This window comes from Mchenga conophoros, linkage group LG3 (assembly GCF_057382185.1).
Source record: "Mchenga conophoros isolate Kocher_MC1m ecotype Shallow Benthic linkage group LG3, M_conophoros_male_GT1.1, whole genome shotgun sequence".
Lineage (NCBI taxonomy): Eukaryota > Metazoa > Chordata > Actinopteri > Cichliformes > Cichlidae > Mchenga > Mchenga conophoros.
The window spans coordinates 35,306,351-35,332,380 of record NC_140528.1 but is presented as its reverse complement, the minus strand read 5'-3'; the positions used below and the strand labels follow the sequence as shown (position 1 = coordinate 35,332,380).

Here is a 26,030-nt window from a genome sequence, read left to right as displayed (position 1 = left end):
CACTATCACTGTTATTATTTTCACCGGAAAAGCTTTTAAATCCAGTTGGCTTCTTCACAACCCGAGTAATTGATCTCTCTCTGCCTGTATCTCTGTCGTAGCTGACTAGTACACAAAGGCATACACAGGTGTTAGAGCAGCGCACACAGATTGGGGGAGGGTCAGACCAGCCAATGATTGGTTGCTCAGTGGATCTAACAAAAACACTCTAACGGACAAAGTACGTTGTATTTTATCAAAATTTATTCCCATTATCAAATCATATTTTAATTAAAAGAGTATTAATATTTATGCTTTTAATCCCGTTTTTAACACTGGGTTACACTCAGTTACAAAAGAAATATCAAATAATAAAAGAAGTAAATCAGAGTCTATTTACAGAACAAAAACAAATCTGTCCTGCTCAACTAAAGCTGAGAGCCAGTGAGAATAAGTAGTTTTCAATTACTGACAGATTAGGCAGTACTTATGTGAAAGGGCGGGTCTAAATCATATAAGCCACTAACTTAAAGACTCACCTCGGGTTTGAGTCCAGATTTCAAAAATATCTTAAACCACTTGGTGCATAGATCTTGGGGTCATGTTAAGACTGACAGGCTGGGAAATTTCACTTCACAAGTAGGGTTATACCAAACCAGACCGCCTTCGCTAAGAGCCAAACAAGAAACGAGTTTATATCAGAACTGGTGCAATAATGGCACCGGATATCGGTACCCATCCCTAGTAGTAGACAGTCTTGTCAATGTGGACTTAAACTGTGGTGAGAAGTTTAATTCCTCTTTAAATCTCATGAGACAAAGTTAAACAGCCAGAAACTCTGACCCCTCCCTCCTCCCACCTGTGCTGAGCTTCAGGTGGAGTCCTGCCTCCCTCCAGGAAGCAGCTGTCCAGGTGTGGAGTGGACCTTGTTGTTGGTGTGTGTGAAGAAACTGTAAGTTTTCTTTGTTTCCTCCTTTAACAGTTTGTCTTTATGAACTTTGGGAGCAAAACAGAAACTGAGACATTTTTATTTACGTAACATAAAATAAATCATATAATGTATAATCAAACAAACTCCTGACGTGTGTTAGTGTTTTTACAGCTCTGTTAAATAACATACTGTTACTGTTAATGCTTCACAAAGATCAGGTGTGCTGTAAACTGAAACTATGCTGCATGCAGTTACTAGTTTTTCTAGTTTAAACTTCCATGAAGAATGTTTCCTTGGATGAAAACACCAAAAGGCTTTCAGACAGAGTATGAACACAGTTAAAATAAAGAGAATAAAGGATTATTTTTTAACTTTTAATCACATAGCTAAATACCAGTAAAAATGAACTGGTTTTAAAGTGTTATTAAATTATTGACAGTTTGGGCAGCTCTTATATGAAAGTGTAGTTTAAAGATTAGGATCCATCACAAAAAAGACTTTATCACCTCTAAATGTGTATAAACAGTTGGTTCATGGACCCCCCAGGACTCTGATGTCTATGAATGTAATATGACAGGTAGTGCAATAATACTAATATAATAATAATGATAACAACAACAATAATACTTACTCCTGTGATAAATAATGTACTGCATTATTTTAAGAAAGTAATGAGCAATGTGTAATACAGTAATAATTACTTTTCTCCAGTAATAACCTCAACAGTGCACGTCAGCAAGGAAACTTTACTCTGGCTCAGTCTGACTAGTCAGACGACATATTTTTGGAGTGAACACATGAGTTGTGGCACCAACACACACACAGTTAAATCCAGTTTGAAGTGAGGCACAAAGATCAGTTTGCACACAGACAGTAAAAAGCTGCATTTAGATAAAGGAAAACTTCTTAGTGGAATTCTTAATTTGTGTGATCTCAGGATTCAGTAAATGTGGGCTGCATGACTGTAAACTCAGGTCTGATGTGTTCATCAGTTGAATCCAGAATGATTTTCCTGCCTCCCTCAGTCTGTGGAGGAGGTGTAGAGGAGCCGCTGTCTGACCATTACCAGTTATTGTGTCAACAGCTGTTGGAGGTTGGGGGTCTTTATAATTACAGTGTAGGTGGATGCATAGATGTGGTAAAGAACTGAATTAGCTGAATTGGCTTCTGTGTGAATAAAAATACTGCGTCACAAACTGTTGGATCTGCTTCAATAAGAGGTAATTATGACCACCATTCTTTATATAATAATAACAAAAAGGTTTATGCGTTTATTTATTCAAACTGACTTCATTAGAACAACCAAAAATATTATATTACATTTGCATGTGTCGTTTAATTACTGTTAACTACTCAGAAAATTAACATATGAGTTCAAATTGGTATGTCAAAAAACTATGCCAACCTTGACACATCATGTGTCAGATTTTGAAAACATTTTTTTTTTCAAAATATGTTTTAATAAGATCATATTGATGAGATGGACGATATAAAAATACAGTTGCTTGTACTATAAAATGGTGTAATTCTATATGATAATATCAAATGACAGTTATTGATTTCATTTTGTACAAAGACATGATTTAAGTCAAAGTGCAGATGCCAGTCTTTCTCTCGCTCTCTCTCCAAAGTGTTTGCAGTTAGCTGTCCATCTGATATACTCATTTCTAATTGTGTCCCTATTGGTCTCTTCCAATGATAATCTTACACCTCAAACTTTTAGGAGTTACAGCTTGCTTTTCAGTACTATTTTCCCCTAGTTTAAATTAGAGCTACACATACAGAAAAAATGCAGACTTAAGTGAAAATTCAAACTCTTCTTATTGTGAAAATCTGCCTTCATTTTGTTTGCTGTTAACATTAATCCTGACCTTACAGACACGGTTTCTGAGCTGTCTAAAAATCAGCCAATCCGCTTCAGATTTAGTTTTTCTGGCCTTAGCCCAGGCAGCATCCCTTTTTTGAGTAAACTGGAGAGCTGAGGAGAAAACCAAGGGTTGTTTCTGCATTTTACTCTATTTGCGCATGGGGGCATGTTTATTTATAATTTTGATAAAAGTGTCATAAAAATAATTCCATGCCAGCTCAAGATCAGTTATCAGGTAGATTCTACTCCAGTTATAGTGCCATAAATCATGAAAGAAAGCTTGCTCACAGAAATGTTTAAAATCATGTTTAAAAGTTATTTGTGGCCTTGATTTTGGGAGCTTTAATTGTCTGACTACAGCTACCACACAGAGGTCACTGATATCATTTGTGAAAACCCCAGTGTGAGAATATTTATACGGCATGTTAGTTAAAAATAAATCAATAAGTGATGACTTTTCTGGACAGTTAAGATTTGGACGAGTTGTGCTGTAAATTAGTTGTGTGAGATTATATGAATCACACATGGATTTAAAACTGTCTGAGGCAGAGGACAACCAGTCCCAGTTGAAATTTCCGGCCAGAACAATTTCATTAAAATCTAAGGTAGATAGTTTTTCACTAAGTGAAACTAAAGCCTCACTACTAGCCGAGGTGGGTCTATAACAGCCCAAAATGGTAATAAAATAGCCCTTGAAAAGTTGGAGCTTGAGGGCAAGAAGTTCAAACTGTTTACAAACAGATACAGATGAATCGACAGTAACATGGAATTTGCATTTTACCTAAATTGCAACACCGCCACCCTTTCTGGGGCGGTCGCAACGGAAAAGATTATAGCCTGTTATTGCAATGTCTTTGTCAGTAATTGATTTTGTAAGCCAGGTTTCTGATAATATAAGAATATCAGTATCTAACTCTTTCATCCAAATTTTCACAAAATCAAGTTTGGGAAGAAGACTTCTGACATTTAAATGAGTGATACCAAGACCTGTTCGAGCTTTAAAATCACAAGGAGTACTTAAGCATTTGCAGTCTGGACCAGGATTAGGTTGCACATTTCCAGATAAAAGAAGCAGAAGAACAATGAAACATTTTCTTTTCACAGATTTTTTTCGTAGGATTACAGACTGATTTCTCTTAGTGCCCGATCTCTTTGGGGGGTAAGAGAATTGGGAAATAAACCAGTGATATGGAATAAATAAATCAGTTAAATCAGTTGGATCGAGATCTCTGCTGATGATCACATTTGAGAAGCTTCTAAAAGATGTAAGATCCCACCTTGTTCCCTTTGAGAGGAGTAAGAAGTATGGTTTCTCTTGCTCTGCAGACTGTTCCTGCACCTCATGTAGACAAAAAGCTTTCAATAAAAGCAATAAAGGAAAAAAAGGCTACTGAGTACAACATGCTGACTGAAAGAGGAAAAAAAAAAAAGGTAGACCAGGTAGACCTGTGGTAGAGCCTGGTTGTGGCCTGCTGGTTGGACCAGCTAGCTGATGGTGGAGCCTGGCTGGACCTGCTAGCTCAGTGGTTCTCAAACTTTTTTTGCTGGGCCCCCCTTTGTTTTAAAAGAAAAATGTTGTCCCCCAAGCCCACACACACACACCCCGCGCGCGCACGCACACACGTACGCACTAACACATCCTCCAACCACACACGCCGATATTTTGCTCCATTGCGGTTTATTTCACACCTCAAACATTTAGTAAACAATTAAGCAAATACAAGTAATCTGCAGGTAGTAAGAAAATAAACTACTAAATCTTTTACGCTACGTCCGCACCTACACGGGTGATTTTGAAAACGCAGCTGTTTCGTCCACACGTAAACGGCGTTTCGAATCACCGAAAACTGAGATTTTTTAAAACTCCTTTTTTTTGCGTTTACGTGTGGACGAGGAATACAGAGTTCGTCACACAACGTCAAAGGTATGTGCCTTTTTTTCACATCACACTGTGTGCCATGTTATTGTTTACATGAGATGAATTGCAGAATGGCAGATAGAGACAAAATACTGTTAATCTGACTATCTGCAGGTTTTACACGCTTACATACACATGCAGTTACTGTCCCTCCATTTACAAAGGCGTCACGGTGTAATTATTTTACATGTAGTTGTTTTTTTCCTGTGTAATAATATTCAACATTGCTATCAATACATTTTTCAAAAAAATGCCTCTCTGTGCAAAATGGGTTTAAAAACATAAACAGCTGTGGGATCCTGTTTGTCCGTGATTTGAACCGAGGGAACAAATCGTGGCAGGATCAGCCCCCCCACACCCTCTAGCAGATTATTACATGAAGGAACCTTTTAAAAAAACAAAAAACAAGCGCGTCCATGCTCACAGGTGTACACACGGGTGATCACACCCACAAACTACACCCTTTTTGGCTCCTACCTCAAAGCACACTGTGTTCTGTTGATCTTATGTGCTGCACAATAATGTTTAACATTTAGTATTTACTGTCATATTCCCATATATCATTGTGATGTTGTTTATTCTATTACTCTAGTTCTCTTCTGCTTGTTTTCTTTTTTCTTTCTCAGCAGGTGATCCAGGTGATTGATATATGCATTTTTTTCTCTGCCCGTTCTGTTGGTTTTTGTCTTTTGCCCTTCTCCCCCGTCCCTCTTCTCAGCTGTTTCTCTTTCCCTCTTTCTTTCTCCCCTTCTTTCCCCCAGTCAAGTCTGTCCCGTATTCAGTAAGTGAAAATAAAATAAACAATAAAAGGTGAATCAAATGGACCATTACGGCAAGGCTGGGATGGTCAATTTGGTAAAGTAAATCCGTTGGGCATCTTTCTTCGCCTTTAGACAACAATTCTGATGGCAAAAGAGCCAAACGGGACAGGCAAAAAAAAAAAAAAAAAAAAGGAAATCCACTATTTTGCAAGTGAGTTAATTACATGTATTAGATATTAAAATGTTATTTAAAAAAAAAAAAAAAAAGAAAGGATCAGCCTGATATTATTTGTAACAACAACAACAATCTTTATTTATAGAGCACATTTAAAAGCCTTGGGCATACCAAAGTGCTTTACATAAAACAATAAAAGGTTCAAACATTGATAAAGGATAAATAAAAAATAACGAGTTATGTTCATAGATAAAAGCTACCAATAAGAATGACTACAGCACATGGGTAATAGCAAGATAAAAGCTGTACCACCATAATAAAAGACACCAATAGAAAGATAGGAGGGAATTAATACAAGAGGTCAATAGGTCACAGCAACCAAACAAACAAACAAACCAGCAATTAAAAGGTGGAGAAGGCAAGTTTAAAAAGATATGTTTTAAGCTGTGATTTAAAAGAATGAATAGAATCAGATGCCCAGATGCCAATCGGGAGATTGTTCCACAGCACAGGTGCAACAAGAGCAAACGATCGATCACCTCTAGTCTTAAGTCGAGATCTGGGCTCAGCCAGCAGTAACTGTGACGATGACATTAAAGCCCTGGCAGGAGCATAAGGGTTTAAAAGGTCCTTAAGGTAGCTGGGTGCAGTGTTGTTAGTAATTTTAAAAGTAAACAACAAAATTTTAAATTGAATACGATATTTGACAGGCAACCAGTGCAGATCGGCAAGGACAGGAGTAATGTGGGCAAACTTGCTGGTTTTGGTTAGAATGCGAGCTGCAGCATTCTGAACTGTCTGTAATCTCTGTAAAAGGGAAGAGTGGAGACCACAATAAAGTGAATTACAATAGTCTAGCCTCGACGTTACAAAGGCGTGGATGAGCTTTTCGAGATCTTTATGCGGGATATAGCGCCTAGCCTTAGAGATATCCTGCTGTAACTTTACTGTATAAAGAGCTAACATCTCCAAAATATCAGGAGTAGTTAGTCATTACAACAAGTGTTAGTGAACTAAAAATCAAGAATGTGGAATATGGTTTGTCCATGATTTGAAGAGCCAAGCCCACGCTCGCGACAAAGGGAAAACCAATCCTGCAGGGAGACCTACCTCGGCACTTGTGCAGGTGAAACCAAAGGGAAGATTTGCTTCACCATATTTTCTAGTCTTTGGCTTAGAATGAAGTTGGTTTGGAAACATATTCAGCCATGCTTCATCTCCTGCTTTGCGTTTGTGTAGGCGCCCCATGCTAGCAGTGTCCAAACGTTGTTGTTCTTTTTTTTTTTTCATGCCGCGACCCCCTACAATGGCTCTGTGCCCCCCCTAGGGGCGGGCCCCACACTTTGGGAAGGTCTGTGCTAGCTGATGGTGGAGGCTGGCTGTGGCCTGGTGGTTGATGGTAGAGCATGGCTGTGGCCTGCTGGCTGGACCTGCTAGCTGATGGTGGAGGCTGGCTGTGGCCTGGTGGCTGATGCTGCAGCTGGGCTGTGGCCTGCTGGCTGATGGTAGAGCCTGGTTGTGCCCTGAATGCATCATGTGTGGTTCGTGGCTCGAGCCAAGTGGACTGATAGTAGAAGTAGAGAAGCTGATGGCAGCTTCCTCTGCCTCACACTGCTGTCTGACTGCATTCAGCTGACACTGAGATGAAGCAGGAAAGAAGCAGCTGATATTTGGACAGCACACATGATGGAAAGGAGGATTTCAGTTAATGTGCACATGAATGATTTGTGTTTCCTCTGCAGGTGAAGGCAGAAATTGTGTGTGAGCTGATGTGAATTCAGCAGCATGGATCAGTGTGAGGAAAGAGAGGAGGGAGCCCCTCCCTCTAAAACCACTCTGTGTGGGGAACATGAGAGCCAGACCAAAGCTCAGAGGTGAGATGACCATCTCTAACTGTCCATGACTCTTCTCCATGTCACAGCTCAGCACTCACATCACTGCTCCATCATTATTCACAGGGACCAGCCTGGACCTCCACCCAGCTCTGCGTCCTTACAGAGTGACCAGTCTAAAGGTTATGGTATTGACTTTAAAGAGAGGTAATGTGTGTGTAAATGTGGTTGTGTGTTTGTGAATAAATCCTCCATGTTTAATGTCAGCTCTGTTTCACACACATGTTCATTAGTGATGGGTCGTTCGCGAACGAAATGGCTCTTAGAGCCGGCTCTTTGACGTGAACGACGAGAGCCGGCTCCTTATCGCGAGCCGTGACGGCTCGTGGGTTTTTGTTTTTGTTTTCTTTCTCTCACCCTCTCTCTCTCTCTCGCACTTTTTTTCCGCTTCACTCTGCACTCGAGCCTTGTGCTTTACGCTGGGCAGAGGGGGGAGGGGCGGTAGTTACACTCAGTAGCACAGGAACAGAGCCAGAGGGAGAGAGAGAGAAAGAGAGCCAGGGACAACAACTTCACATTAGAAACGGTATAGTAATCATCCACAACTATTTTCGGTTGCAGATGATAAAGGATTCAGAAAGTGCGGATTCATGCAGGTCCATATGACAGAGAATGTGCATGTTCTTTTTGTTTTCATATTATAATTTATATTTAATTGTGTTGTGTTTTGCAGTGTTTTGTGTTGTTTTCACTTTAAATTTGTAAAAGGAAACAGCTGAAAATTTAAATAGTTAAAAGTTGAAATGTGAATAGTTGATTTTTGTATTATATGATTTATTTATTACATTTTATGTGGCGTGAATAAATAAAAATATATTTACAGTGGTCCCTAGAGACAAAGCACATACAAACTTCAAATCACGTACGAACTCTGAAGCATGTACAAACTCCAAAACACGTAAAAACACGTACAAACTCCAAAACACGTAAAAACACGTACAAACTCCGAAGCACGTAAAAACTCAGAAGCACATAAAAACTCAAAACACTTACAAAAGACAACAGAAGTGCTCCAGGATGCTGGGCGCAGTGTTGAGCTTTTGTTATCTTGTGGCTACACAATCCAGCAAGTACCAACGACCGGATTTGGTGTGTGATAGTAACAGGTAGATGAACTTTTTTTTAAATTATTTGAATATATTGGAGTGCCTGTGTATAAATACACAAACAATACACACATGCTTTCAATTGTGTAATTTAAGTGATCTAGTAGCTCTGCTTTGGAAGTTCAGTTCATGCTAGAAATGTGTTTTGGAGTTTGTACGTGTTGTACGTGGCCACCGCATATATTTATATATAAACATATATAAATAAAACCACTTGTTTTTACGTTAGTAATTCCTTTTGTGCATAATTTTATATTATTGTGAATAATAAATTAATTAAAGCAACAAAACAACCTGAAGAGCCGGTTCGGAGCCGAAAGAGCCGGCTCTTTTTAGTGAGCCGAGCCGAAAGAGCCGGATCTCTAAAGAGAGCCGGAAATCCCATCACTAATGTTCATATGTGCAGTGGTGTGTGTTGGAGTGTTTCCACAAACACAGCAGTAACTCAGATTATTTTTAGGAAGGGGAGATGTTCTCAAACTCTCTGTCCTAAAACTCTTCACTCAGTCTGATGCCCACTTCCTGCTCCTTAGCAGTGCTGCCATTTTCATGAACTGAAGTGTTTAATGAAAATTTCTGTGACTGCAGAAAAATTCCTTCAATCAATTCATTAATTATTAATGAAATACAGCAAGCAGCAGCTGAACAGGAAGTAGTTTTTTGATTCCAGCAGTGTGATGTTCAGAGTTCAGCTGTGAGTTTAACAAACTGTTGTTGACCTCCTGATATATTTTACCTTTTTATTAAGTTTGGAAAAAAAACAAAAATGATTGTAGAGTGAAAAACCCAACAAAGAAGTGTCAGTGGTCAGGATAACAGTGGAAGGACTCTGGAGTGTAATTTGTATTATTGATCATTTTGATCTCTGACAGCAAAACTACAAATACAGATGCAACAAGGGAAGCAGCAAAAGTGACTGAACACAGCTTTTAGAGGCTAAATTCAAATTTCAATAATTAAAGTGTGTGTGTGTGTGTGTGTGTGTGTGTGTGTGTGTGTGTGTGTGTGTGTCCATGGTTCCTCCACAGAGTGGACCAGCAGAGCTCAGAGGTTCCCAGTGGTCAGTCTGCCAAGCAGCATCAAACACAGCTGGACTCCATATTTATGGTCTGTACATGTACAACAACTACTGTTACATCTATTCTGTTCACAGTCATCTCCATGCTGCTCTTTGTAGACCATTGGAATGTCATTGTGTCCAACATGGATCTGATGTTTCGCTCCATGATTTCACTCTGATTGGATCATTCATAAAGTATTCTGTTCCAGCTGCTAGAGGACAACATCATCACTTTTGTGAAGAACGAGCTGAAGAAGATCCAGAAGGTTCTGAGTCCAGATTACCCAGAATGCTTAGAGAGTCAGGGGGAGGAGGAGGAGGAGGAGCAGAGGAGGAGCAGCAGAGAGGCATTTGTGAAGATCACAATGGACTTCCTAAGGAGAATGAAGCAGGGGGAGCTGGCTGACCGTCTGCAGAGCAGTAAGAGGATTTCTATAAAGATTTAAACATTTGGATGAATGAAAGTTTTCTAATGTCTTAAGAGACGGACCAACAGGTTTTAAAGATTCATTCATTTTGGAATTAAGTCTTTGTTTCCACTTTCACGTGATAGTCTACATATTTCTTCTAATTTAGAACTTCAAGCTGCCGCTTGTCATCGTAACCTTAAATCTAGCCTGAAGAATAAGTTCCAGTGTGTGTTTGAGGGGATCGCTAAAGCAGGAAACCCAACCCTTCTGAATCAGATCTACACAGAGCTCTACATCACAGAGGGAGGGACTGCAGAGGTCAATGATGAACATGAGGTCAGACAGATTGAAGCAGCATCCAGGAAACGAGACAGACCAGAAACAACAATCAGACAAGAAGACATCTTTAAAGCCTCACCTGGAAGAGATGAACCAATCAGAACAGTGCTGACAAAGGGAGTGGCTGGCATTGGGAAAACAGTCTTAACACAGAAATACACCCTGGACTGGGCTGAAGACAAAGCCAACCAGGACATCCAGTTCATATTTCCATTCACTTTCAGAGAGCTGAATCTGCTGAAAGAGGAAACGTTTAGCTTGGTGGAACTTGTTCATCACTTCTTTACTGAAACCAAAGAAGCAGGAATCTGCAGCTTTGAAGACTTCCAGGTTGTGTTCATCTTTGATGGTCTGGATGAGTGTCGACTTCCTCTGGACTTCCACAAAACTACAATCCTAACTGACCCTAGAACGTCCACCTCAGTGGATGTGCTGCTGATAAATCTCATCAGGGGGAAACTGCTTCCCTCTGCTCGCCTCTGGATAACCACACGACCTGCAGCAGCCAATCAGATCCCTCCTGACTGTGTTCACAGGGTGACAGAGGTCAGAGGGTTTACTGACCCACAGAAGGACGAGTACTTCAGGAAGAGATTCAAAGATGAGGAGCAGGCCAGCAGGATCATCTCCCACATCAAGACATCACGAAGCCTCCACATCATGTGTCACATCCCAGTCTTCTGCTGGATCACTGCTACAGTTCTGGAGGATGTGCTGGAAACCAGAGAGGGAGGACAGCTGCCCAAGACCCTGACTGAGATGTACATCCACTTCCTGGTGGTTCAGGCCAAAGTGAAGAAGGTCAAGTATGATGGAGGAGCTGAGACAGATCCACACTGGAGTCCAGAGAGCAGGAAGATGATTGAGTCTCTGGGAAAACTGGCTTTTGATCAGCTGCAGAAAGGAAACCTGATCTTCTATGAATCAGACCTGACAGAGTGTGGCATCGATATCAGAGCAGCCTCAGTGTACTCAGGAGTGTTCACACAGATCTTTAAAGAGGAGAGAGGACTGTACCAGGACAAGGTGTTCTGCTTCATTCATCTGAGTGTTCAGGAGTTTCTGGCTGCTCTTCATGCCCATCTGACCTTCATCAACTCTGGACTCAATCTGCTGGAAGACCAAATAACCTCCCAGAAGTCTGAAACAGGAGAATCTTCAGCGTCTCACTTCTACCAGAGTGCTGTGGACAAGGCCTTACAGAGTCCAAATGGACACCTGGACTTATTCCTCCGCTTCCTCCTGGGTCTTTCACTGCAGACCAATCAGACTCTCCTACAAGGTCTGCTGACACAGACAGGAAGTAGCTCACAGACCAATCAGGAAACAGTCCAGTATATCAAGAAGAAGCTCAGTGAGAATCTGTCTGCAGAGAAAACCATCAATCTGTTCCACTCTCTGAATGAACTAAATGATTGTTCTTTAGTGGAGGAGATTCAGCGGTACTTGAGTTCAGGAAGTCTCTCACTTCTTTCTCCTGCTCAGTGGTCAGCTCTGCTGTTCATCTTAATGTCATCAAGAAAAGACCTACATTTTTTTGACCAGAAGAAATTCTCTGCAGAGGAGACTCCTCTGAGGCTGCCGCCAGTGATTAGTGCCTCTAATAACTCTTTGTAAGTAAAGATGCTCTCATCCTTTTATTTTGTTAATATTTATTCTAATAAGCAAAAAGCTGGTGTGTACAATTAAAAAAAAAAAAAAAAAAAAAAAAAACTGTCATGGGTGCTAGTGTCTGGAAAATGGATCCAATTTTAAGTGTTCGTCAATACTCATTTCAGTAGTGAATGTTCATGTAGCAGGATAAATTTTCAGAATTTCTAAAATATTCCTTGGTGTAATTATTATTAAAGAGACACCCAGATCCAGCCTGTAGTGAAAACAACTCTTCAAAATGCAATACATGGAACAAACCATTGTTCTGTTACTGCACTGTCTATATTCAGTTGTCCCGCATTTTCCAAATGTTTTGTGACAATGCTAAGTTAAAAGACATTTTAATTCTTATGTGCTGTAATTGGCGTTACTTGTATGATCACTCAATTTCTGCAGTTTGTGGTGAACAGAATAATTTTCTTAATGTTGTCAGTGGGTTCCCTTTGCAAGTTCGAAAAAAAAGTCACTCTTTGTTCAGCTTTCCCTAAATCAGTTAGTTACAGTGGCTTGCAATTGTATTGGGCCCCCTTGAACTTTTCCACATTTTGTCACATTACAGCCACAAACATGAATCAATTTTATTGGAATTCCACGTGAAAGACCAACACAAAGTGGTGCACACGTGAGAAGTGGAACGGAAATCATACATGATTCCAAACATTTTTTACAAATAAATAACTGCAAAGTGGGGTGTGCATAATTATTCAGCCCCCTGAGTCAATACTTTGTAGAACCACCTTTTGCTGCAATTACCGCTGCCAGTCTTTTAGGGTCTGTCTCTACCAGCTTTGCACATCTACAGACTGAAATCTTTGCCCATTCTTCTTTGCAAAACAGCTCCAGCTCAGTCAGATTAGATGGACAGCGTTTGTGAACAGCAGTTCTCAGATCTTGCCACAGATTCTCGATTGGATTTAGATCTGGACTTTGACTGGGCCGTTCTAACACAGGGATATGTTTTGTTTTAAACCATTCCATTGTTGCGCTGGCTTTATGTTTAGGGTTGTTGTCCTGCTGGAAGGTGAACCTCCGCCCCAGTCTCAAGTCTTTTGCAGACTCCAAGAGGTTTTCTTCCAAGATTGCCCTGTATTTGGCTCCATCCATCTTCCCATCAACTCTGACCAGCTTCCTGTCCCTGCTGAAGAGAAGCACCCCCAGAGCATGATGCTGCCACCACCATATTTGACAGTGGGGATGGTGTGTTCAGAGTGAGGTGCAGTGTTAGTTTTCCGCCACACATAGCGTTTTGCATTTTGGTCTCATCTGACCAGAGCACCTTCTTCACATGTTTGCTGTGTCCCCCACATGGCTTGTGGTGAACTGCAAACAGGACTTCTTATGGTTTGCTGTTAACAACGGCTTTCTTCTTGCCACTCTTCCATAAAGGCCAACTTTGTGCAGTGTACGACTAATAGTTGTCCTATGGACAGATTCCCCCACCTGAGCTGTGGATCTCTGCAGCTCGTCCAGAGTCACCATGGGCCTCTTGGCTGCATTTCTGATCAGCGCTCTCCTTGTTCGGCCTGTGAGTTTAGGTGGACGGCCTTGTCTTGGTAGGTTTACAGTTGTGCCATACTCCTTCCATTTCTGAATGATGGCTTGAGCAGTGCTCCGTGGGATGTTCAAGGGAAATCTTTTTGTAGCCTAAGCCTGCTTTAAATTTCTCAATAACTTTATCCCTGACCTAGTAATGGCTCGCTTGAAGCTGAAGCTCCGGTGCGTGTGTCAAATAAATCGACACACTGCTTCAGAAGCACTGTGTCGAAGCTTGATTTGTATTGCCAGAGTCAACACACTGCTTCAGAAGCACTGTGTCGAAGCTTGATTTGTATTGCCAGAGTCACGTGATCAGTGACGTCCGAAGCTTCATTTAGAACCTAACTGCTTCGGTATCTGATTCACTGGATTATAAGCAGGTGAATCATTCGCGGGATTTGTGGAGTGTTTTGATGGTGACAGATAGCAAACCACTGATCATTCCACTGAGAGATTTGGAGCCAGCGAGGAATATGGTAAATGGTAAATGGCCTGTATTTATATAGCGCTTTACTAGTCCCTAAGGACCCCAAAGCGCTTTACATATCCAGTCACCCACCCATTCACACACACATTCGCACACTGGTGATGGCAAGCTACATTGTAACCACAGCCACCCTGGGGCGCACTGACAGAGGAGGTTCTGTTGTGTGGGAGTATTTTGAGTTGATTTTGGTTTTCCATCTTTGTGTTCTGGCTGTTTGCTTTTGTTTTGTGCGTGTTTATTTTATCTGAAAACAGGAAAAACTTAAAATGTCAAAAATCTGCTTCCATAATATAAATATCATTAAATAACTTTAGAAAGACTTCCATTTGACTCGTAACATTTAATGTTATAAAAACATATATTTTATTTTTAAAATAATCTTAAAATGTTAGTCTACAAAATGTGCAGCAATTTAATGTATTTATTCTCTTTAGCTGATAGTTTGTGGGGCCCAGGTAGACTGTATAACTGCATCTCTACCAGTTTCTCTGCACTCCAGCCTCCTCTGTTCCATGTGAACAGATTTTCTTTAAGGCAGGAGAAATTATCTCCACGAAAAGGAACAGGTTCGGCCATCGCACAGAGGAACAAATTCTCTTCTTAAATAAAAATGAAAAAGGGTTACCGTCAATGCATCATGTTTTTAATTTGCAAGTTCATAAGCATTTTCCCTTTCCATTTCACAATCAATTCTACCCCCAGGTCAAAAATATGTATAGGAAAATTTCCCTAATATAATATTATTTATAAATTAACCCGTCTAGCAATTAATTGCAAAAGTACATGGAGGCAGGACCTCACAGCAGAAGCATACTCCATAATGTGCATTATTATATGTAACGTGGTATTTTTCAAATATTGCATTTACCAACATCAAGAAATCACAAGCAAAGAAAGACCACACCATGGTGCATGTTTAAACAAGGAAATTTTACAGGTCAAAATTATTTATTAAACAAATAAACCACATTTTTTTAACCACCAAAAAATACACGTTCAAAGCAACACAACGGCGGCCCAATATCAGACAGAATTACACTCTGTAGAGTGGGCAATCATAATGAAGCAGTTGGTTTTATTTTGTGGATTCAAGCTGCTCTTCATATTTTTGGCCACCAGATGTCACCAGAGAGGACTATGTTGAAAAGCCTCTAGTAATGAACCGTTTTTCAATACAAGCTTCAGTGCTTCAGAAAGCTTCATTTGGCCATCACTACCCTGACCTGTCTGGTGTGTTCTTTGGACTTCATGGTGTTGTTGCTCCCAATATTCTCTTAGACAACCTCTGAGGCCGTCACAGAGCAGCTGTATTTGTACTGACATTAGATTACACACAGGTGCACTATTTAGTCATTAGCACTCATCAGGCAATGTCTATGGGCAACTGACTGTACTCAGACCAAAGGGGGCTGAATAATTACGCACACCCCACTTTGCAGTTATTTATTTGTAAAAAATGTTTGGAATCATGTATGATTCTCATTCCACTTCTCACGTGTGCACCACTTTGTGTTGGTCTTTCACGTGGAATTCCAATAAAATTGATTCATGTTTGTGGCTGTAATGTGACCAAGTATTTTCACTTGTTTCACTGGCAGATTTTTTTCACTTAATACAAGATATTTTAGCTTTAAGATTCACTGTCCTGAAATAAGTTCCTTTAGCCTACTGAAATGTTGCGCTTTAGCTGATTGTGTTCTATTTTATGAGTAATGAGATAATTTTGACTCAAAAATAAGACAAATATACTTGGTAAGATTTTGAGTTTCTGCAGTGTTCAAGAGGCTGGTGAAGGTTGTGAGTCTTTGCAAGGCAGTTTCCTCTGATATGCACAGCTTGCTGTACTTCTTAGGCACTTTTATTGCACCTTTTTGCAGCTTCGGTACTTGGCTAACCTCCCTCCGTACCATCTTGATTTTGGCCTTGTCGATCCAGACAATGTCCGAGCCGGTAGCCACTCGAAATCATCAGCAGTTCGATCCACGTATGGACTGAAGTGTATTTGTGAAAATGTTGGACTGTTTCTTTATCAGTGTCTATAGTGGAGATATCAAAGATAGGCACGGCTGTGGCAATGATTCAGTCTTTGAGCACTACGGTCACCCTGGTGTGTCGGCCAGAACACCACTTAAGGCCAAATTGTCCCAGAGTATGACAGAAGAAGGGAGCTTGAGGTACTGTTTGAGACACTTTATTGTCACCACTCAATTTCTGGGGCTGTAAACACAGCACATATATGTGTGGTTTTCTACAAAGGAAATAAACAATACAAATAAAAGATAAATAAAGAGAATAGAGAAGTAAAATACTCAAATATAGATATAATACAATATAGTTAATATAATCTCATATATATATATATATATATATATATCAGAACAATTTAGTACACTTCAAACTGCTCACACTATGCAACTAGACTGCATTAGTGCGAGGTTAAGTCACCGTGGGGACATAGGAACTACTTCCGGCAGTGGTACAATATAAAAGCGTTAAATAAAAAAAAAATGAATAAAAGCCCATTATAATCACCCGACCCGTAATGCTCTTATTGTGAACGCTAAGCGGGAACGCGATCCTTCCGGTCAAACTACGATCGCTATTTTATTAATCCTCGTACCTAATTGTACATAGAAGGTCTGATAACACAGGAATGACATTATGGACATACGAGCATCAACAAAGCTAAACCGGGATAGGCTAACAACATAAATTAGCATATGAAATGACAGTGAACTCCCGCGTTGCATGCGTGGCCTACCGCTCCAACTATGGACTATATTAGCTCCTAAATGGTAACATACTACAGTACTGACACAAACAAAGGCAAAATACAACACAGGTCACTACTTACTTGCCATTCACACACACATAACATCCCCCTGGAATCAGTGCACCTAGGGTTGCCAACTCCCTGAAAAATAAATAATGGACACCTCGTGGCCAGGTCCGGGCAACCCAGTTGTCTTCACCCTTCCCAGTGTGGTAGCTCTTTTTTTTTGTGTGAAATTATATTTTTAACCATTTGACTTGAATTTGATTTAAGCAGATGCATATTCTTTGTGATATGAACACATGTGAAACAAATGATCATTTAGCCATTTATTTTTAGCTCAAAATGACAACATTAACACAGTAAAACAGGTCTCTTTCTTAAACAGAAGCCTGTCATGCTTAACTTTTGAGAATATAAGTAAATCTTTCTTTAAAAGAACTCTGTCCTGCTTAACTTAAAATTATATAAATTAATAGAAAACAATAGAACGAAAAACATTCTTGTAACAGTGCACATATAGTGTTTTTAGTACAATTGGCTTCAGTTCAGGCATTATTTCAGCTTTTCTAATGCTAATCAGCTGCTCCCATTTGTAAACCTGCTTGTTCCCATGATTACGCATAATAACTCATCAAATAAATTATATTATCACACTTCTGGCCACATAGCGCTGATATTCACTGAACATGCCCATATTAACCTTAACCAGAGGGTTTAAAAAAAACAAACCAATGTTTACATACCATATCTGCTTCTGCCGTGGCCTGGTGGATGGAAAATTGGTTAAGGGTTCCCCGAGCTTTCACGCCAATCATGTTCTTCATGTGCCCACCATTAGAAGCATGCCTATGGAAAAAGTGCGCCGGCACACAGTGCAGTGCGCTTTAAAGGTGTTATCATGCACTTTTCCAGCCAGGTGTTTTCCTTTTCCCATTCCTTCCTGTACTTTTGCCGCCTTTTTTTCTTTCTCTGAGGGGAACAAACATTGCTGCTCTAATGCTGGGCTTACACTGTGCGATTTTTGGCCCATTTTGAGCCGATTTTTGAGTCGTGCGACCGATTTCGTGATCGGCCCGATTTTGGCCTTCATCGTGCATCGTGTAGTATACGTGAGGTAACGAGAAGCGATTAACACCTCGAGCAGCTCCCGATCATCAATCGCTCGTGAGGGTGTCACCACAGCCACTCACACTGCTCATGCGCAAACATGTAAACGTCAGTGAAAAAGATGGAGCAGCACTGCTGTGCAGCCTGTGATCTGGACACAAGCGATGGAGGCACAACTTGTAGAACTTTGGAAAGCTCATCCGAGCCTTTTTGATGCGGCCTCACAAAATTATTATCATGACCACAACAACCGTGAAAATAGTTCGATTTACACTGCTGCTCAATCCCAGCTGCCCGATCAATGCTTTTCATTAGCAATTTAGCAAAGTTGATGGTGGTGGTGTGTCTGTGTGAGTCAAAGTGTGAGTTGGCACGGTCTCTGCTCAGAAAAAATCTGCGTTGCGCACAGAAAACAAATTCTAACCTGAATTGAAAATAAAGAAGGCTATGACAGTGCTCTTATCTGCCGACACCGGTGTTCTAGCTAGCAAAGCGGCGTGGCTGATGTGGGGTGAAGCCACGTTAATGACAACGTGTACAACCATTGGAGATGTGAGCAGGACAGACGGAACAATTGACGGAAACAGTGTGGACTTTATACCAGTTTTTAAATTGTGTTGATCGGCCATGTAAAACCAGAGTTATGATAAAAATATCTGCAATGTTTGGTTTTCTTCCTGAATAATCAGAATACTTTATTCATCGTTGTTTATATTTACTGCGGGAAGAAACAGTAAAAACGGCGTTTTATAAGGAAAATGCTTGAAAGCACTCTCCACCTGTGAGCAAAGACGAAACCAAAACATCCCACCCTTTCCCATTGGTCAAAAAATGTACCATGTCGACCAATCAAAACATGGCATTTAGTTGTTAAGAAACGGGAGGAAGTTTTAGGAGTGACGGCGGTGTTTGGGGATGTGAGAAATTTGCAACGTTTAGCGCAAAGCCTGAAGAAGAAGTTCCAGTGTGTGTTTGAGGGGATCGCTAAAGCAGGAAACCCAACCGTTCTGAATCAGATCTACACAGAGCTCTACATCACAGAGGGAGGGACTGCAGAGGTCAATGATGAACATGAGGTCAGACAGATTGAAGCAGCATCCAGGAAACGAGACAGACCAGAAACAACAATCAGACAAGAAGACATCTTTAAAGCCTCACCTGGAAGAGATGAACCAATCAGAACAGTGCTGACAAAGGGAGTGGCTGGCATTGGGAAAACAGTCTTAACACAGAAATACAGCCTGGACTGGGCTGAAGACAAAGCCAACCAGAACATCCAGTTCATATTTCCATTCACTTTCAGAGAGCTGAATGTGCTGAAAGAGGAAAAGTTCAGCTTGCTGGAACTTGTTCATCACTTCTTTACTGAAACCAAAGAAGCAGGAATCTGCAGCTTTGAAGACTTCCAGGTTGTGTTCATCTTTGATGGTCTGGATGAGTGTCGACTTCCTCTGGACTTCCACAAAACTACAATCCTAACTGACCCTAGAAAGTCCACCTCAGTGGATGTGCTGCTGATAAACCTCATCAGGGGGAAACTGCTTCCCTCTGCTCGCCTCTGGATAACCACACGACCTGCAGAAGCCAATCAGATCCCTCCTGACTGTGTTCACAGGGTGACAGAGATCAGAGGGTTCACTGACCCACAGAAGGACGAGTACTTCAGGAAGAGATGAGGAGCAGGCCAGCAGAATCATCTCCCACATTAAGACATCACGAAGCCTCCACATCATGTGTCACATCCCAGTCTTCTGCTGGATCACTGCTACAGTTCTGGAGGATGTGCTGGAAACCAGAGAGGGAGGACAGCTGCCCAAGACCCTGACTGAGATGTACATCCACTTCCTGGTGGTTCAGGCCAAAGTGAAGAAGGTCAAGTATGATGGAGGAGCTGAGACAGATCCACACTGGAGTCCAGAGAGCAGGAAGATGATTGAGTCTCTGGGAAAACTGGCTTTTGATCAGCTGCAGAAAGGAAACCTGATCTTCTATGAATCAGACCTGACAGAGTGCAGCATCGATATCAGAGCAGCCTCGGTGTACTCAGGAGTGTTTACACAGATCTTTAAAGAGGAGAGAGGACTGTACCAGGACAAGGTGTTCTGCTTTGTTCATCTGAGTGTTCAGGAGTTTCTGGCTGCTCTTCATGTCCATCTGACCTTCATCAACTCTGGACTCAATCTGCTGGAAGACCAAATAACCTCCCAGAAGCCTGAAACAACAGAATCTTCAGCGATTCACTTCTACCAGAGTGCTGTGGACAAGGCCTTACAGAGTCCAAATGGACACCTGGACTTGTTCCTCCGCTTCCTCCTGGGTCTTTCACTGCAGACCAATCAGACTCTCCTACAAGGTCTGCTGACACAGACAGGAAATAGCTCACAGATCAATCAGGAAACAGTCCAGTGTAGTTAGTGTGTAGTGTAGTCAATAGTTTTGTTGTGTGTGTCAGAACAATGAGGCGACTGCTGAATGTTACAGGTGCTACAGCAGTGATACATCTCCTATTGTCAGGCCTGCAGGTATCAGGCTGTTCTCCTTTATCTCACAGTGGACACAAATTATTTTTTGGAGTGGCACAAATAATTTGTGTGGCATCAGATTTGATGCAGAACAGCTGATTGTTCTGTAAATAGTTTGAAATGTTTATTTAAAAAACGCCTTGGCTGCATTTTTAGTTAAACAGCTGCAAAAAACTTTGTTGTTTGCAAAACTCAGTAACTTTTTTGAAGTAGTAACTATATAATTAATTGCCCAACATTGGTCATTATATATGGTATTTTGCAGACAGAGTTACAGGACTCTCTCCCAGACCACAGACTCAGACTCATAATAAGTCAGAGCTTTATTTAAAAAATAAATAAATAAAAGAAAGTTGTGTTTTCAAAATTGGAGTTCAAGTTATTTTTACTTCCAATAGTGTTAACATACTACACAGGTCAATGACTAGATTTTTATTTTTTTAATTTTCATTGTAAGTGGGGCTAAAGGAGTTAATTAAAAGTAGTCTAACATAAACGCTGTAATTTTATTATTTTAATAAATCATGTAACTTGGATGGATTCGATGCTGGCGTGACCACAGTGCACACGTCTGCTGTTGCTCACAGTGGTCCAAGGGACGCTCAGGGAGTTTGTGTGTTCGCTCAGACACATGAAAAATTAGAGGGAACATTGGTTATAACCTTCGTTTTATGGAGGCACAGTGTGAGCACTCAGGTTGCATCACAGCATCAGGCCGTATAGTGTGAGACCCTGCATCGTGACCTATGAACTTCTAACCCCTGCGAGTCAATCGTGCAGTTTGAAAAAAACAGTGTAAGCCCAGCTTTAGGTGTACTGTCGTCCGAGACTTGCACCGCCGTGTCGGCGTTTGTTTCCCTGTTGGCCATGCTTCTTGTTGTGGTCATCTGTTGTCTTCCGGTATTTTCTCCGTAAGCGACCTTTCCTCGACCAATGAGATGAGCGGTAATCTGAATTGTCATACTCGAATTGTCATAAGTGTGCTGTCAGCTCATTGGTCACAAAGCAGGAGAGGGGCTGGGAATTATGTTTTCAAACAAAGCGTTAATTCCATTAACATTTATAGACTACTTTTGATTCTCACTGTATTACGGGACAAAGTGCGTCCCTTATTAGCTCAATACGGGACGTGCACTTTTGTTTCTAAATATGGGACGATTCCGTTTTTTAAGGGACGGTTGGCAACCCTAAGTGCACCCTCTCCGGACCAACACTGCTCATCTGACATTAAACTGCCCACCTTATTAACCGGATGATGTCACTAGACGGTGGGCTGACCCAAACCGACAGAAGACTGAATATTAAATGAACTGCAAATAAACTTGTAAACACCAATAAAACTATTCTATGAACTTTGGGGCCTTTTATACAGTGTCTAACAGTATGTGTATGACAGCAATGTAATGTCCATGTGTGCATGCTGACTGTGCTGCTCTGACCCCCCTCCTCCTTTCAGGGTGGAGCCTGCTGGAGTCCAATGGTTGAGACCAGGTCTGAGGAAGTGTAAGTGTGTTTTTAATGTGATTCATGAAAACAAAGCAGCACTCATTCAACCATCATCATCATTCTGATGTCAGGAGTCATCATCAAAGTGTCAATCAATGAACAGATGATGGATCAATAACTGCAGCTGGATTGTGTTTGTTCTCTCCATCAGATTCCTGTCAACTCAAAATCGACACAAACACAGTAAACAGACACATTAAACTGTCTGACAACAACAGGAAGATGACACATGTGGAAGAGGTTCAGTCATATCCTGATCATCCAGACAGATTTGATGTTTGTGAACAGCTGCTGTGTAGTACTGGTCTGGCTGGTCGCTGTTACTGGGAGGTCGAGTGGAAAGAAACAGTTGAGATATCAGTGAGTTACAGAAGAATCAGAAGGAAAGGAGGCAGTAAGGACTGCGCATTTGGATGGAACGATCATTCCTGGAGCCTGATCTGCTCTGAGGATGGTCCTCTTTATATCTGTCACAATAACAGCCACACATCCATATCCTCCTCCTCTTCCTCCTCCTCCTCCTCCTCTGTCTCTAACAGAGTAGCAGTGTATGTGGACTGTCCTGCTGGCACTCTGTCCTTCTACAGAGTCTCCTCTGATACTCTGATCCACCTCCACACCTTCAACACCACATTCACTGAAACTCTTTATCCTGGATTTTGGCTCTGGTCTCCTGGTGCCTCAGTGTCCCTGTGCTGAGTGGAGTGTAAAGAGTGTCTCCTGTTAGAGAAACACTCTGACTGTTGAACAGATAGTTCAGTCTGTACATGTCTGTCTCTTTCACTCACAAACACGTTTCCAGATTCATGGATTCAATCAGTTGATGTTTGTAACGGTTCTGAATGATTCCTTGTAAACTTCTTCCTCTTCAGTCCTTTAAAGATGGAAGCTCCCATTATTCCCGGATCCACATGTTGTTTTCTGTCTTTTTCCACTCAAAGCTTCACAGTGAATCTCAGTATGTTGTGTTTCTCTGAAGCTCAGTTCACAACCAGCTCCTCTGCATTTTCAACAAGTCTGAGCTCATTAAAATGAATCTAAATGTTTGATTTCTCTTTCTTAATCGGATGTTTTCAAACTCTCCACATGCTCTCACTGTTTCACTCATTGTTGGAAGCTCATCATTTGAAAATGAAAGCAAGTTTGTATGTTTCATGCTTACTGACTGAGATCTTTAGTGGGGGGTTGACATCAGTCTTCCCTCTAATTTTTCATGTGTCTGAGCGAACACACAAACTATTATTGATATATGATATTAAAAGAAAAGTCAGTTTAAGGTAGATGGTGGGTATATTATTTTAATTTCTTACATGTTAAATATGTAATCAGAACTGACTTCCACCACCTTAAAATCTAATCTGTAATAGGAAATTATGTCATAAGCAAACAAGAAGGTAGTCAGTAAATTGAGGAGAAAGATTTTACTCAGCTAGTTAAATCCAGCTTTGTCCGGATACATCCATTGCCTTTGGTGGCTTTGTGGGTATGTATGTATATACAGAGTTGTTTTATTTTTTTATGCTCATGTATGGATCATTCTTGTTGAAGAAGGTAATTTTCTCTAAGTATAATGATAAAAAAACAATCTCCTACAATTTATACTAGCGATCGATCACTGAGTTAGTTAAAGGGCAATCGGAAAAACAAAATAGAGGTGCAAGCAATTAATTACAGCAAGAGTTGTTTAAAATCATAATTTAATATTTATATGTGTGTTAGAAATGGAAGAAATTCACATAAATATTGTAGGAATATATGTTGACTTGTATTAAAAAAGTGGTTATTTTATTTTCATCATTTTATCTGTACATATGCCTTGAACTGTATGTTGCAGTTTCAGCTTTCCCTTTGTCAATAAACCTTTGAACCAGGAACTGTGTCATTAGAGTCTTGATGTGGGGAAGGCAGAGGATGTACAGAATCCAAATGTTATATTTCTCTTTTTTTTTTTTTTTTTACATTTTTTAAACCAACCTCTCCAAATGTGCTCACTTGCTTTTGAAACGGGAAAAGAAGAAAGCTCTCAAAATGAGTATATTTTCACATTAAGAGAACATTTTCATGGTTTTTGCTTTTATTTTCTGTCTAACCCTCTTAGAACTGTGTGGATGCTCCATGGCTGAAAAAGATACTAACATCTCCTTGAATTCGTCACTGATAGTGATTTGTGGCCCTCTGCTAGTGACAAGATATACTGCATGATGTCATTTTCATGAACACAGATGACATGAAGTGTTTTTAAATCTGCTTTTTCAAAATTTTCAGGGTCCTGCTCCAGGAAACAGCTTGAAAAAACTCTGAGTTTTCAATAAAATCTGTTGTTCTGCAGTGGAGAAAAGAGTCACTTGAATCAGTTTAACCACTCTATCATCATCATACTCAGAATCAAGTTTGATATCAAATATATTATTTTGATCTTGAAGGCAAGCTGTTTGTCTTGGTGCTTTTCTAATAGTGAGGACAGGATAGTGAGGATACTTTGTTTCATGTGTAAATGATTCATTCAATTCATTCATTCAAATTCATGTGTAAATCAGCAGCTAAGTATTCAAATGAAGTCAAAGTAGCGAGGGCCATCATTTTACACACAGGTTGGTTTGAGTGAAGAACTCCAATGCCTCCACTATTCTGATGGTGTCTCACAGCTTGGAAAGAACCTATGTTTGGGGGTCAGGTTTAATTTCTAACTGGGACACCATCCTCTGTGAGCCAGTTTTACACAAGAAACATTCAATCTGATTCATTTTCACTCATTAGATCATTAATAATAAACAAAAGGTCTTATTTTCGTGGGAGTTGACATTTAATAGTCAAATGTGAGTTTGGACACAGTTTCCGAGCAGGAATACATTTACAGAGCTGTAAATCAGACTAGAAACACGTCTGGAGAGCTGCTGAGCTCCGGGTCTCTATATTTGCAGGCACAGCAGGAGACAGACAGCGCACTTTGTTCTTTTTTATTGATGTATCTTAGATATAGAACCATACCAAGAAGTATTAGGACCACATTAAGAAAACAAATATTATTGATCATTTTGAGAATAAAGTTGTTGTTTCAGGACAAATTGCCAGTAACAGTAACAGAACAGTAACCAATCACTGCAGTCTGAATGCTTCTCTTTGGTCATGTGACCATTTGATCTCTGATCAGTGTGTTCTTCAGTGGCTGTGTCCAAATTAAGAGACCGCAAGCTTGAAGTACGCATTTTGAGTGCGATTATGTCACCGCCACGCGACAACGGCTGCTCCAATTTGAAGTGTACTTCAAATGCGTACTCCAAATGCACCGTCGATTTTCCCCAAATATCAAGCGTGGTCCGGTGCGCACTTCATGGTCCCATATATCCCACAATTCCCACAATATCCCCATCCCGCGGCGGTGGGTGTGGATAATTTTGCTGCAAAATATGGCAGACGGCAAAAGCAGAGCGGCCGAAAAGTGAACTGTCAAAAGTAAGTACTGAATATCATGTCACTTATTTATGTGTGAATGTTTAATAATGAAGAACATTAAAACATTACTGTTGGCCACATGTCGGCAAAGTTATGTGACATTAGTGATGTTTGTACTTTCAGCGTCAGCTTGGTTTTAAAGCCTTTAACCCTTTAAAGCCGGTCGGAGCGGGCACGCTCCATTTTGCGTAACTATTTTTAAATCCCGGTAGCACTGCAACCATATGAGCTAGCGCAATAATTTTTTTTTGCATATGAAACCGGAGTTGTACTTACATCTTATGCCATCAGCTTGTCCTCGGTCACAGTTTCCTTCCACATATAGCTTTGCAAAAACTGCATAAAAAGCACTTGCAGCAACAAAAACATAATATTCCAGAAACACGCTTTGCCGATCCGATCAGCTGTTCATAACACTTCCTACGTCCATCAGCGTGAACTATCGCATGTCCGCCATAACCTGCCCGAAACAGGAAGTGACGTCATTTTGCGGAAATGTAGTTTTTTTTACCATCGTGGCCTTATGAGCCTCTACTGGTGTTTTTAAAAGTT

The 26,030-nt window shown here is 40.6% G+C and overlaps 3 protein-coding genes across 3 annotated transcripts; all 3 read left to right on the top strand.

The window, feature by feature from the left end:
* The first annotated feature begins 842 nt into the window (after positions 1-842).
* Positions 843-12,066, top strand: LOC146578366 (protein NLRC3-like). The gene is made up of 6 exons (XM_085258942.1): positions 843-931; positions 7,374-7,505; positions 7,590-7,670; positions 9,658-9,736; positions 9,899-10,109; positions 10,266-12,066. Exons 2-6 carry the CDS (start codon positions 7,417-7,419, stop codon positions 12,053-12,055), a joined length of 2,250 nt encoding a protein of 749 aa, XP_085115068.1. The 5' UTR covers positions 843-931; positions 7,374-7,416; the 3' UTR covers positions 12,056-12,066.
* A 4,190-nt stretch (positions 12,067-16,256) lies between these two features.
* LOC146578364 (stonustoxin subunit beta-like) lies at positions 16,257-24,174 on the top strand. The gene is made up of 3 exons (XM_085259453.1): positions 16,257-16,288; positions 21,976-22,022; positions 22,177-24,174. Exons 1-3 carry the CDS (start codon positions 16,266-16,268, stop codon positions 22,722-22,724), a joined length of 618 nt encoding a protein of 205 aa, XP_085115579.1. The 5' UTR covers positions 16,257-16,265; the 3' UTR covers positions 22,725-24,174.
* Positions 18,329-19,673, top strand: LOC146578365 (protein NLRC3-like). The gene is made up of 2 exons (XM_085249921.1): positions 18,329-18,347; positions 18,937-19,673. The coding sequence occupies exons 1-2, from the start codon at positions 18,329-18,331 to the stop codon at positions 19,671-19,673; spliced, it is 756 nt and encodes a 251-aa protein (XP_085106047.1).
* Positions 24,175-26,030: the final 1,856 nt, after the last annotated feature.